The 14,223-nt window shown below is 41.4% G+C and overlaps 1 protein-coding gene and 1 long non-coding RNA gene across 5 annotated transcripts in view; one reads left to right on the top strand and one right to left on the bottom strand.

Moving 5' to 3' along the window:
• The window catches only part of LOC124107261 (uncharacterized), a 35,996-nt gene extending 30,031 nt beyond the window's left edge, over window positions 1–5,965 (bottom strand). Inside the window, exon 1 of the long non-coding RNA XR_006856351.2 lies at window positions 5,831–5,965. This is a non-coding gene — a long non-coding RNA (uncharacterized LOC124107261). The remainder of the gene's footprint in view (window positions 1–5,830) is intronic.
• The window catches only part of Stxbp6 (syntaxin binding protein 6), a 255,776-nt gene extending 243,487 nt beyond the window's left edge, over window positions 1–12,289 (top strand). For all 4 annotated transcript variants that reach the window (XM_058585834.1, XM_058585835.1, XM_046465209.2 and 1 more), the window contains 2 exons: window positions 3,279–3,436; window positions 9,188–12,289. In XM_058585834.1, coding sequence (XP_058441817.1) covers window positions 3,279–3,436; window positions 9,188–9,211 — 182 coding nt within the window. In that variant the 3' untranslated portion in view covers window positions 9,212–12,289. The remainder of the gene's footprint in view (window positions 1–3,278; window positions 3,437–9,187) is intronic.
• Window positions 12,290–14,223: the final 1,934 nt, after the last annotated feature.

The raw sequence follows: 14,223 nt of genomic DNA, 5'->3' as shown, positions 1-14,223 counted from the left end.
TTCCCTAAAGAACAGATGTGCTCTTTAGGCAGGTAGAGAGACAAACTTCCAAGTGCATCCTATGGAATAAAAATAAGAGAGGAATCCAGGTGCTGTGGCACATGTCTATAATCCCAGTGGATCAGGAGATTGAGACAGGAGGATTACAAATTCAAAGCCAGCCTCAGTAACTTAATGAGGCACTTAGCAACTCAGCAAGACCTTGTCTCCAAAAGTAAAATGTAAAAAAGGGCTGTGGATATGGCTTAGTGGTTAAGCATCACTGGGTTCAATCCTCAGTATAAAAATTTAAAAATGAGGGAGGAATCAAGAGTAGATCCTAGATTTTTTGGCTGGAATGAAGACCTGGGTGGATATTGGGATTCATTGCTAAAACAAGGATCCCAAAGGAAAGCAGGCATGAAGGGAAAGATAATGGGGTCAGGTTTAGACATACTGAATTTAAGATGACTTTGGGTCATTTAGTTGGAGTTGTCTAGAACAACTGAGCTTATGAAAGATTAAGAATTGGAAACTGAAGTCATGAACTGAATAAGATTGTTCCATTGAGACTCGGAAGAGGGTGAAGGACAGAACCCTAGAATTATAGTTTGAGCAAGGAATCCCAGAGAGAAGAAAATAAGTAAACAGAAGATCTACGTCAAAAAAGGGGGACGTTTGAAGATTTGGAAATGACCCATGTGATCTAAAATTTATTTGGTCAACAGAATGAAATGGTAACCTCAGGGGATTTTTAACCCAGCTACATGTCACGGAAGTGAAGTAGGAGAAAGGTTGACCCGGATAATGCTTGATGAAGCACCCAACGAGGACAGAGGTAGCACTTAGAGTTGAGGAGGAGAAGGGAATTGATCTAGAGCTTGATAAAGGTGATGGGACTTCACTGGGCCTGAATTGTGCATAGAATTGAGACTGGGAGAGAGCATTTCAACTAGGAAAATGAGATTTGTCCAAATTCATTCTTGTGCCTGAAAATCACTGAAGGTAGATTTCTTATTGATAGTAGTCCACAGTGTCATCTTTGAACAGTAAAAGCAGCATTTGGTTCCCTTTCAGTTGTACCATTTGGTTCTATTTTTTATAACAACTATTGGTTAAATAATATCATATAAAACTGGGTGTGATATCATCTGACATCATGTACCAGACTAATTTTAGGGAAGTCATGATGAGAAAGTAGTATGGCTTATGTGTAGCAGGTCCATTCCAGAAACCCAAATGTATATAACTTTTAATCACATGGGTCACTTCCAAAGGAAAAGGCAAATCCTCTTTACACACCCTCTTAAATTTATAGCAACTAATTCTAAAATCCCTTTGATTTAATGTGGCTATTCCTAGCCATGAAGTGGCCTGCCCTGTGTTTTCCCAGTCCTTATGTGGCTAAACTGTGGGTATATGAAGGGATTTCCTTGTGCCACTCCTCTCCCAGCACCTTCCAGGCTCTAAGCCATCTTCTCATCACACACCATTGGCCTCTCCCATCTTCAGATCATAGGACTTGCAATGTGACATGGGTAGCTCTGAATCTACCAAGTAGAATACTTTGAAGACAGAAATGGTCAGGCGCATTACCTTGGGAAATAACCTGTGAAACCTGTTCCTATGCTACCACAATGTTAAGTGATTGCTTCCCCAGACCCACATCATATCTGCAAAGAAGGGGGTACATAATAAGGAAAAGTCATTGGAGAAAGCTGGTCCCTGTGCTGGTGTGTCATTTCCCTAGTGATACAATGTTGGGCAGGCCTTTCCACCTCTCCAGTCTGGATTCTCAGTAGAATTTTTGGATAATCAAGTGAGGTAGTATTTGTGAAGGTGATTTATGATTGCAAAAATGCTATATAAATATTAGGTTGGATAATAGGCTTTCATCATAGTCATGAGAATGACATGAAAACAAAAGGGGACTAAGATTTCTCCCCCTAAATCTGTTCCAAAATCCCAGACCTTCCACTCCAAGCCTGTGTTCCACCAAATGTCTCCAGTTACGTCTCCTCTGCTCCCTGCTCCATTGTACACATTTTTTTTAATGCTGGTTCATGTGATGCTTTCTGCAAATAGTAACACTAAGTTAATCCCATTCTCCTTCCCTTAGTGTGTGTTTGAAGCCCTTGAAGTCCACTCCTAAAGAAGAAAAATGGAAAACAACTCACTAAGTGCTTCCTCTAGACCAGGCACTTTCTTTGCCTGAGATCCTTTTCCACAAACCACAGGCTGTTCCTACAGAGGAGAAATTAGAAGTCTTTGCAGCCAAGACCAGTGGAAATTACATTTCTATTAAAAGCTGTCTGTGGCTAGATGCATCCATCCTAGGTACAAAGTTAAATGATGTCATAAACTTATTCAAAGACATAAAGCTATTACATGAAATGCCATTAAATATCTTCCACTCAGTGTTAACAAAATACAGCTATAAATTTCCTTTGGTTGTCATTTGCAAGTTGCTGCTTCTCAGTGGGTTATGCGTCTGCAACTTCTTCACCATCAAGTTTTGCTGACCAGTCTTTGGCAAATAGGATGTTGAGAATGCATGACCCTCTGAGATGTGATGCTTTTTCATTTTCTCATTATCATCATTCCTGAGTTTGGGAATGTCAAATTTCCTGTACATTGTTTTGTGTAATAGTTTTCTACCTGCTCATGCTGAGGCTTCCTATTCCATATACTGGGAATCAGAGATCAGTAGGCCCAGCAATCCTAGCCATGGCACAGGATTCAAGGCTGGAAGCCAACACATCTACCTTAAACTTTGAGACTGAGTCGTAGCTCTTGAGAGCTATATATTTGGGGGTATTTCTTACTTGCTGGATGAAAGAAGAAAATGAAAGCGAAGAATTATAGGAATTACAGAGCATTGTATCTGGAAAAGTCCTGTGGCCCCATTTTTCCTCTGATGATTCTCCTAAATTTGCAAACCAAAAGGAAATGCACGTAAGGTCCAGACATGACTCATTGAACTTGCCTAATTCTGTGAACTTGTCAGGATTCTCATTTACTTTTGCAAGCCAAGTCTTAAATCCAGATGGGCCCCAGCTCTTTGAGCCTCAGCAGACAGAACACTGGCAAAATTGATGGGTGTGGAGAAAAGCATCCAGAATCTGCCTAGGTTCTGCTGTCCATCTGTGGAAGTCTTCTACAGTGAGTCAGTCAGTCAGACAGAATCAGAAGAAATGTCAGCTTGCTTCCAGAGTGCTGGAGGCTTTTCCATAGCATAGGGTCTGGTCACTGTGGGTCAACTAAGCTAGCACCTGATGCTCTTGCTCTTCTTCTTCCAGGAAACAGCATCCTCCACTCGGCCGCTGATAGCGTGACCAGCGCAGTACAGAAGGCTAGCCAGGCCTTGAATGAGCGTGGGGAGCGATTAGGCCGAGCAGAGGAGAAGACGGAAGACATGAAGAATAGTGCCCAGCAGTTTGCAGAAACTGCACACAAGGTGGGCCAGCTGAGGGCCGGGGTCTTAGCTCTGGGCTGCCAGGAAGTTATAATATCAAGAAACTTTTTATTTCAGCCATGTTTCCTGTGGTGCAAGATATAAAATCAAGCAGCTTTTTAAAAAAATTTCTCTTTGATAATTTCCATGTGCTACTTACTAAGTACCAGAGTTATGAAAAATTTCTTCTGTATCTGGTTTCTTTGTTATGGCCTTTCTGATGTCCTCATCTTATCCCTAACTCTGACCTTCCAACCTTGCCTCTTTAGGAAATCTGGAACATTTTAGTTGGTGCCCAGGACGTCAGGATTCAAGTTTCAGGGCACAGGATGAGGCAGAAATGACATCCAGTCTCCAAATGTATCTGCCACCCCTGCCAAGGCCTGAAAGTGTCCTTGGTGCGCTTTAAGCTGCTTGGGCTTACTTTTCGATCCTGTCTCTTTCCTGTCCTGTAGCTGGCATCTCGTGTTCTTGTCTTTTCCCCAGGCACAAAGCAAGCTCCAGTCTCAGGGCTGGTGTGCCCACTGACAGGGGTCAGGTTTTATTTCAGTGCGTGGATTCTGGGCTCAGACGGTGTGAAGCTGCAAGATGCCTCCTGCCTCCAGGTCTAGAGAATGGCATTCCCCATGTCACTGGGTGCGCACCACATACCTCCATACCCTTGCTAAGAACAGCACCTTTCAGAAGGTGAAACGGGAGTTTTTATTGGTAGTCACTACCTAAGGCATTCACAAACTGAAGATAAGGGGCCCCATTGGTCAGGTGTTAAAGAGGATTTATGCTGTCCCCGTGCTTCAGATCAAAGGGCAGTTCTTTTTCTGGCTAGGGATTGGAATTTAGGCTTCCAGAAACAAACTCTGCTGATGATGGTCTGTCAGACTCATAATCTGGACCTTTAGATATGCTTTTCAGGTGACTTTTGAGGAAAAAAAAATTAATTTGCACCAACAGAAAGTCCTATTGCTGCTGAGGAAACAAAAATGGGCAACCTAAAAAGCAACAAGAAAAATAACCCCAGGGCTGGGGTTTTGTAAATAACATGCAGAAGGTTCAATCCCCAGCACCAAAAAAAAAAAAAGAAAGAAAAAGAAAAATAACCACAGCAGAGGTGGCCTCTCCCAGGCTCGCACTCAGTCCCAACTGAGCATGTGACTCCAGGTAGGTGCCTCCTGCTGTTCCTCCCTGCATCAACTTTGCACAGACCTGTCGGGGGTATCATTGATTCTCTATCGCCACAGTGTCTTACTGCACTGCTACCCCTGGGACCCTTTGGAGACCCTTAGAGAATTGGCCTGATCTTTCTGAAAATGTAACAGCCCTGCTGGAGGCCAGGGCGTCATTGCTGCAGCTGTTACAGAGGAAGTGAACTCAGATTTAAGGTTTCCTTAGTCCCTCCCTCCCTTCTCCAGCCTTTGTGTACAGAGGTGGAAATGAGATAGAAATGCTGGAATTCAGTCTCACATTCATATAGCAGCAACTTAAATAATTCAAATGGAAATGGTCAGTAGAAATTTGGAGAAACATTTTAAATGTTGAGCTGGGAAAGAGAAGGCTAAAGGGAATGATTTCCTAACTCCCTCAGGACTGGGAAGGGTGAAGGGCAGCAGTTCTCTTTCATGGCTTCTCACACAGCATGGAGCAATCAATAGAGTACTGATAAAATTCTGCTAAAACAAGAATTGAGGGTAATGATTTAACCATGAACCAGGTTATCAAGGGAGACTATGAAATCACTCTTCTTAAGGTAGCATAGACAATACCTGGATGCCTTCCATAAAAGCGTCCCTATCAGAGGGGGTTGTACAAACACCCAAGAGGATAACCTAACCAGATGGCCTGAATTCTTGGCCTTGGCAACTGTGTTTCCCTGATATCATGGCCAAGTTGACTAGGTGATTGGGAAGCAATATTGTATGGTAGTTAACATCTTGTTTGAATTCAGACCTGTTATTTACCATCTGGGTGACCTTGGACAAGTGCTAAATTTCTCTTAGCCCCAGTTTCCTCATCAGTAAAACACAGCTAATTAATGATAGTACTACTTTCTAGGGTGTTAAAGAATTTAATGAGTTTGAATCTATCAGCACAGCATGTAACATGTATAAATCTGAATTTTTATTATTTAAAATTACTTCCATAAAAATAGTTTCTGCTAAACCTGCCCTTTCAGTCACAATGAGTACTACACAGGAGCTGGAGAAGTGTTACTTGTGACAGAGGCTCCTCAAAATAGCAAGAGAGAAAAATGTGGAGGGACACTGGGGTGGGGGGCCTCCTACTACAAGTCCATACCCTCTACATGGAGAGCAACTTGAAACAGGAACCTGACAAAGCCACCCAAGGCAGAGGAGACTCTGGCTTTGACCACGGGAGGGTCTGTGTCAGGCAGTTAGTTACCTGCTTTCGGTAGAGAGGAACAAGGCAGGGGCAGTTGGCATTGGGCCCGTTTCCCCTCCTGCAGTGTTCTTCAGGGAGAGCGGCTGCTGGAGTCTATTAGCATGTTTGCAGGAGTGTGAGACAGTGTCAAAGCCAGACTTGATGTTTTCTACAACTGGGATATGTGCTTATGAATCACTGACATTGGCAGTATTCCTAACGAGCAGATTGACCTCTTTGGATAAGGTGTGGCTGTTTTCCCAGGGATGAGGACTGCTGATTTGGCCCTGCTAGAGTAGGCTTACCAAGAAGATGTCATTTCACTGGCCAGGCCCCAGTGGGACCTGCTGGTGAGGAAAGAGTTCAGAGATGGAAGCCAGGCCTTCCACCCCCAGGCATAAGTGGCTTTGTTGACTCATCAAGAGTGGGCTGTGTTTACAAGTGGAGGCACAGCACCCATGGCAGAGCCCTGAGCAGAGAATAGTGATTCTAGGTGACAGTTCCTCCAAGCTCCCAGTTGAAGCAGGACACCACCCCTCGTGGGAAGGTATACCAACACCTGTCCAGACTGCAATAGAACCAGATCTTTCACCTTCTAACTTTCCCGGAATCCCTGCAATGACCCAGGTATGAGAGTAAAGGAATCACTTTTGCACAATCCTGCCTTTATGCTATTGGGGTGCTTGTCCCCTACAGAGCAAATGGAAAGTGATCCTTCTCCCCACTCCCCTGCATCCCTCATCTCCGCCCTGGTTAGCCCGGCTTCAGGAAGTGCGGTTCCTTCCTGAGCCATGGACTGGGCACAGTCCCAGCTGTTAGGAAAGAACAGCTCCACCACAGAGCAGCCCTGCCCCCAAAAGCACAGCGCTACAGTGTGTGCAGTACCCACAGCCCGCCACGGGGCCATGAGTAAGCAGGCAAGTGTTACCCACGCCTAGGCATCCTCAGATGACACTTCTCCCAGAAAGGAGCATGGATATGCCCCGTTCTGTAGAAACCCACATTGTCAGGGGGAAGGAAGGGCAAGTGGCATTCATCTCACTGCAAGGGAATGGCCAACTCTCCAGGTACTACAGCCAGCTGTTTCCCTTGGACCTCTAGGCCCAGAGGGAAGGGTCTCGGGCCTCCTATAAGTATCTACCAAGTGTCAGTGATGATTTTTTAATTATCATTATTTAGATAGATTACATTGAAAGAGGAAGTTTTCCATGAGAAATTAAGAAAACAGAATAGATCAAAAGGAAATTTTAAACTTCTTTGAGAACTCTGACACTTAAATTATATTAATCCATAGAGTTGGAGATGTTTTAATAGATATATAAGGAAGCTAAGGTTTGGAACAGCTGTGACCTTAGAGCTCAAGGTCACACAGAAAATTTGTAACCAGGTGTCCTGACCTTGTTTAGTCTAGTGTTCTTCCTGCTCTTACCATCCTGCCTTCTATTCTAAAGCTCCCAATTCCCAGGGGATTTCTCTTAAAAAGTAAATGATGCCACTTTCTGCAAAAATGCCTATCATAGGTCATTCAGGCTACTGTAACAAAATGCCATAAAACTGATAAAACAACAGAACTTTGTTTCTCACAGTTCTGGAGACTGAGAAACCTAAGAGCCTGGTGGCAGAAGATTTCATGTCTGCTGAAGGCCAGTTTTCTGATTCATAGATGACAACTTTTCAGAGTGCCCTCTAATGGTGAAAAGGGCTAGGGGCCTTTCTCTACCCTCTTTATAAGGATATAATCCCATTTATAAAGACACTACCCTCATGACCTACTTACTTCCCAAAGGCCACAATTGCTAATACCATATCATAGGGGGTTAATGAATGGCAGGTAGGGGGACACAAACATTCAGACCATAAAGGTACTTCAAATAGCAAATGAGGTTGTGTTTCTGCAAAGCACAGCTGGTCACAACCGGTGGTCCCTTGAGCTCCATTCCAGATGCACTGTCCTGGAAACTGGGGTCTAGTTTGAGCAGCAGCACAATCACCATTGAAGATTAATGGCTATGTGTGAATTGGCACAGGTGCCTTAGTGGAAAGTTAACAGCTCAACAAATACCAGAACGGTGGCACTAATCAAATATTCATGCTTGATATTCATTATGCAAGACATTTAACAGTTCGGTGTTTATTTGATGGTCCTCATTGCTAAATAATGTTTGAAGAATGGAAGCAGAGCAAGAAGTGGAGGCCTTACAGTAAAGAGGGTGGCCAAGGAGTGGGACCAATCTGAGGTAGAGCCCTGGCTTTGTCTTTTTACTCACTGGAGTTTATAGTTCTTTTTACTGTCCTGGACTCTTGACTCTTTGATATCAGAGTTATTAGCCACCTCCACACTTCTTGGCAGAACCCCACAGCACTCAGCCTAGCAGCCTGTGCATACTCAACTTCACATGCTCTTTGTAAAACACAAAGGTTAACCTTCCAACATGAGAGCAGGTCCACACCTAATTCTTAAAAGGCAGAGAACCTGATCATGATGCAATGGCAGGGTTTTAACAAAGCTATTGCCTCAGAGCACCATCTGTTCTTTGCTCAAAGGAATTCTGCATTACAGAATTCTCCTCCTGGTCATTCCCAGATCAATCCTGGGATTCATCCCCAATGTCAGACTCTGAACACATGAAGAATTGCAACTCAGTCTCTGCTGTGCCTTCTATGGGTCCCTTGGGAGAAGATCTAGATAAGAAAAGAAAGATTTAACTCAATTCTGTATCTGCATAACGTTTTTTAAAATACATGATCCTGGTCTCCCAAGTGGGCTATTTGGTGTTCCTATTTATAAAGAGCTAACGTTTCAATAGATCACATTCCTCAGATACCAGTTGGAGAAGTAGTAAGTCAAGGTCTGAATTTGGTCAGTTGTTCAGCCCAAGTCAGCAACTCAATATAATTGTCAAGGTCTTCGGACTTGGTTGAAGATCCGGACTGGGTAGTGAGTACATGATTGTATATTGTCCCACTACAGGCCATTTAGTTTTTATACATCATGAGATGTCAGTAGATACTTATATTATAGGAGTACTGCTTTTCCTGGATAATTGGTAACCTGGGAATCCCAACTTTTCTAGGGTGAGTTCTGCCTGTACATCAGTTTTTCCAGTTGTTCCTTCAATGGGCTGAAAGAATACAGCACCGCACTTTCTCCCACTGGACACGTACACCACTTAAATTAACACAGGAAGAGAAGTAAGCCAGTGTCCACTGAACTATTTGGAAAGTGTTGCTCATCTACAAGGTGCCACTGTGAATAGTCACAGTGATGTACAGAGAGTGAAATCTTGGTTCTGCTTCTTGATGTGGATGTGGGGAGGAGGCAGCAGAGGGATCTACCTATTACTGAGTCTCACTTTTCTCATCCCTCTCTCTCCTTAGCTTGCCATGAAGCACAAATGTTGAGAAACTGCCATCCTGATGACCCTCTTGAAAGCAATGGAAGAGAATGTTCAGCAGTTCTTATGAGAATTCCGAACCTCCACTTGCTTCTTTTTTCCAATATATGGACATTTAGGGTTTTTGCTGTTCATTTTCAGATGTTAATATGAATGAAAAGGTGTTGTGTTTATACATTTCCCTAATGATCTTGCTAAGAAATGCTACAATAGCATTAGTTTTATTTTGATTTTTCCCAGAATGTGGGGGTAGGGGTGGGGGGCGGTAAATTGTTCATGTTTTTCTTTTTAGATGAATTTTTTTTTGGTAGTTTGAATATAAAATTTGGACCAAATGATAAGCCAAGCTGGGTCTCAACAGGCAACATGTATTTTTTTTCTCCCTGTTATTAAGCAAGTTCAATGTGATGATACCAGATGTCATTGTTCCTGGATGAAATAAAAGTCGAGCAGCGAATGGTTTCACTCACTCTCCTAATACTTTTAATTTGAAGAGTAAAATTAAAATTCTGTATCCTGAGACATAGTCTATATTATGGAAAACACTTGGGTTTATCAGGGGAAATAGCAGTCTTAGATTTTGCTCTTTGCATATTAATCTTTTTCATGAACCATCACCAGCATTCAAAAAAACAAATCAGAATCACAAATAGAAATCTACTTTGTGAGCTGCAGCTTAAATACTTCTGCTACTTCTTTCCAGGCTGATTATTTGGAATTATCATATGAAAGATAAAAATTTGAGAGTAAAGAGCTAAGGAAAAGCCTACTTTAAAAACCTCTAAAAATCTTCATGGGTGTTTCTCTCTTTTATATTGTCCCAAATTACAGTAGCTGATATTGAAAAGAGCTTGGATTTTTATCAAAAATTCATTTGCCCAAATAAAAGTCTATATAAATGATAATGTGAAAAGGTAACTACATTTAAAGTATTTTTTTTTAACAAAGCCATGCCCATTTTTAAAACACCCTCACAATGTCCTTGGGAAAGAACCTTTAGTTTTGGGGTTTTTGTTTTTTGTTTTTTTTTTTTTTTTTTTTTTTTTGGTATCTAGTTTTGGAGGTTCGGATGTTATTATTGCTGTCTATTTATTTAATGTAACTTAACATGAGTGTTTCTTGACAAATTGCATATCATGGCAATTGTAGCTGGCCTAGCCTGACATAAGACAGCATGGTCACCAAGCCGTTAAACTGCTGTCACATTGAATATACTTAGTCACACACCTTTTGATTGCGTATTGCTCAAGGTAATACAGGGTTTAAAGTCTGGAAGTTTTGCTTCCTGAGCGTTAAACCAAAAAAAGCTGTGCTTGTTCCTCATGAGACAAGTTGGTGAGCTGCACCCCCAGATAACGCTGTCAGCTCTTCCAGCAGGAATCAAGATGCCTGAGTCTTGGTGGCACCCCATTCTGCCCCTTCGCATCCATTGAGCCAATTGAGTCTATGTGTATAGTAGCCTCTTACCAAGCAGCATAAGATGACTTTTGGATTACTAATGCTGATTTAAATAGCTTAAGTTCTCCTGATAAAGCATTCCCAGGGAGACAGAAAGTATGACTATTGGAAAATAAAAATCATAGGCAGTACTTGTCAAAAAGGAGGTGGGATTTGCTGGAGACAAATTTTTGAATTCTCTTAGAGAGAGATGATCCAATTCAAGAAAACTATAAAATTTATATAGGAAACTATAGTAAACATCTATAGTTTACTATAATACTTTGTACTTTTAGTGTCTTAAAAGGTTAAAGAAGCAAGGAGCCTGCCATTTGTTGAATACCATTAGAAATATTTATAGTTTCTAAGAAAAAACCCAAATATCATTCCAAATAGCTTTTGTTTGCAGACTTCCGTTCAGAAAACACACGTGCACACCACGCATGCACGCAGTTATATTTTCAACTTCCCAAACTGGATCTGGTTTCAGAGATAGTTGGTATGAATAATTGAAAGAATAAATCTAAAACCCCTGACAATCGGCCAAGTTCAAGAATAAAATTGGTTGCCAGCTATCTAACAACAGTGTTTGGGAAGCTGCTTCTAAAGTGGCAGAGGATGAGGTCATAAGCAGACTGTGAAATCTGAGATTCCTCCTCCCTGGTAAAATTCTGATAGTTATTCTTCATAAATGTAAGTATTCCACATCTTGCCCTCTCTCCTCACTCTGTTGATCCTTTTAGACCTAAGTCTTATTGGAAATAGCCTAATTAGAAGAAAGCCCATCTGACTCTTTATTAGCTTCCTCTCTTCATTAGCTTTTAGGCCATGGTCATGCCCTTGACCTCCCTGTGTCAAAGTCCTACTTGGCCTCTGCCAAACTGGCGACACAGCACTTCCCTTCCAGCCTCATCGTAGAGGAGCCCCATGACTTCACTACATTTAAAGTTCTTTGCTATCCTTTTGTAGAAGGTGCTGCGATACAAAATATGCATACTGTCTAATCTAGAGAAAATTGCTAAAAATAAATTGTTTGGAACCAGCTCATTTGGTTGAGCTTGCTAGAGGACATTTAATTCATTTGTTTCATTTCTGCACTTCACTTTGAATTGGGGGATACTACATTTCTGTGAAGGACTTCTCAAATTATACTGACAACACAGAAAGAAAAACTCTCCAGTATTACCACTTCTTCCTGGAATGTAGTTATAGTATCTTCACTAGTTATTAGATATCTGTGTACAAGAAGTATGCAGTTATTCAGGTTAATGTTTCATTTTAAAGAATGTATTTGTAAAATGTAACAATTAGTAGTTGACTTTTTTTAAGCTCTGAAAAAAAATAAGATTATGTGTTAGACTTATAGTGAAATCTGTTTTAATACTATTGTGGCTAGCAAAGGTTGTGCATTTATGTAAAAATATTTACAGGATTCCCTAAGTAAGGGATATTTAAGATAGGTTTCACTCTTAATTTTCAGAATTGTAACACTGCTAATGTCTGTTGTACAGTTATTAATTCTTCAGAAGTTCCCTAAGATGTCAAACATAATTTTTGTTTTATTCAGAGACAAGTAACACCTGCTCTGTTGATTCACTATTATGGCAAACTCTAATTTTGTCATTAAATATTTTAACTTGTGGTGAAAGTTTGTTTCTCTCAGTTATTTGTGGAATCTATTAACGATACCAAACAGATGCACACTGCCACATTTTTATGCTAATGTGAAAATCTCATGTGTCTACAGGAAACCTCAGAACTAGATTTAGCAAGATGATGAAGGTTTACTATATACTTTCTAATGGAAGAATGTGAAAAGATAAAAAGGCTAAAGAGCTAGCCTCAGTTTGGGCAGTGGACATCTAAATCCAGCAAGAGTTGTTTTGGTTTTTGTGTTTTCTTCTCATGGATGAATCAATTAAGCTAATAGTCACCTTTCTGCTGATATTAGTGATGTGCTCAGCTTAAGTACTTATAGTGTGCCCTCATTCAGCAGACTAGTTTCATGCCCTGTTAAATTGGAAAGAAAACTTGATAATTTTACATCCATTTATTTTTATGGAAAAGCAAATGCATCTCAGTGTGTTGCTCCATGTGCTTTCAAGGAAGCAACTTGAATGTCCACCCTAGCAGAACAGCCATTTCCAGGTTGGCATGGAAACTTGGTAAAGCAGGCAGGACTTGGAAACATTTCCTGGGAGGTCTGCAGGTGGAAGGGACAGGCTGCATTCTCCTCTGCTCAGAAAAGAAGGTAGAGATATAGTTTGGCTAGATGAGGATCTACATTTAAGTTACTTATGCATTTAAAGACACCAGTTCTTATGAACTAAACTATAAGCCAGTTACCTCACAAAGATGGTCTTTTCTTCTTAATATGCATATTGTTAGCAGTTATACCATGACCAACTCTTAAATTTTATGGGAGGATTAATATGAAAAATGTTTTTTAAAAATTGATTGTGCCTTTCCCCTGTTGTCATTGGGAACATTATTAGGAAACACTATTGATCTGTCACAATCATTATCTGCCTAAATAAGCAGTTCATGAAGGTGGGCAGAAAGATAAGAGGAAGGGTAGTGGAAAATATCAAACACATTTCAAAGCACAATTCAAATGTCAGAGCAATGATTTCCTACTGGTACTGGTGCGTGCCCCTCCCAGGCACGGGCTAGCCTGGGTCTGTGTGCAAACTCACATACACTTGTACAGCTAGCACTGAGAAAAGGGCTGTGCTGTGCCCCTAGATAATAAGAGACATGGGAAGAGGACACATCCCACCTATAAGGCAAATGTCACCTATTTCTCTAAATGTGCTAACAGTCCTCTTCAATGAGATGATGCAATGGAGGGACTTTCTTTTGGTTTACTTTTTAAAAATCCAGAATTATATCTCTGTTAGAGTTCCAACACTGTAACAAATAGTTGAAGTAATCAACTTATAAAGAAAAAAGGTTTACTTGGGCTCACAGTTTTGGAGACGCCAGTCTATGATCAGGGAAGACCTATTCCTGCTAGGCCTCTGGTAGGGGGATAGCACATGATAGCAGCGTACTTCGTGGCCAAAAAGTGAAAAATAAAGGAAGAGACTGGGGTCCCACCATTCCTAATGACCTCCCACTAGTTCCAAATTCTTTAAGGTTCCACCACATCCCAATTGCCTTTATGATGTCTCTTGTCATCGGGTCTTTTGAAAATGAAAAAAAAAAAAAAATGACTCCTGCAGTTCCAAGATAGTGGGCACCTGTCTTCCCCAGATGCTTACTAGATTTAAATGATGAAGGTTGTCAATAAAATTGAATGTGACGTGCATTTAAGCTCTATTATAGCTTTGGTGCAACCTCCTGCTGTGACCCCACTTTTTTCTCCCTTGAGTCTCATCTGGAGCTACCGTATTTCCTGAGTGGTGTTTTCACTTTTCGCCTCCCTCCCTCCCCTGAAGTTTTCTGCCTTGTGTTCTTTCTGCCATTGAGTCATGGCTGAGCCCAGAGGTCTTCAGGGCTGTCTGTGCAGTGGCCCATCCCTTGGGGCACCACTGGATGCAGTTCTGTGAAACACAGCTGCTCGCCTCCTCCAGCCCACAG

This window comes from Marmota monax, unplaced genomic scaffold (genome assembly GCF_021218885.2).
Source record: "Marmota monax isolate L192 unplaced genomic scaffold, Marmota_monax_Labrador192_F-V1.1 WCK01_AAM20220418_F8-fsc00079, whole genome shotgun sequence".
NCBI lineage: Eukaryota > Metazoa > Chordata > Mammalia > Rodentia > Sciuridae > Marmota > Marmota monax.
This window is presented reverse-complemented; position numbering and strand designations above follow the sequence as displayed.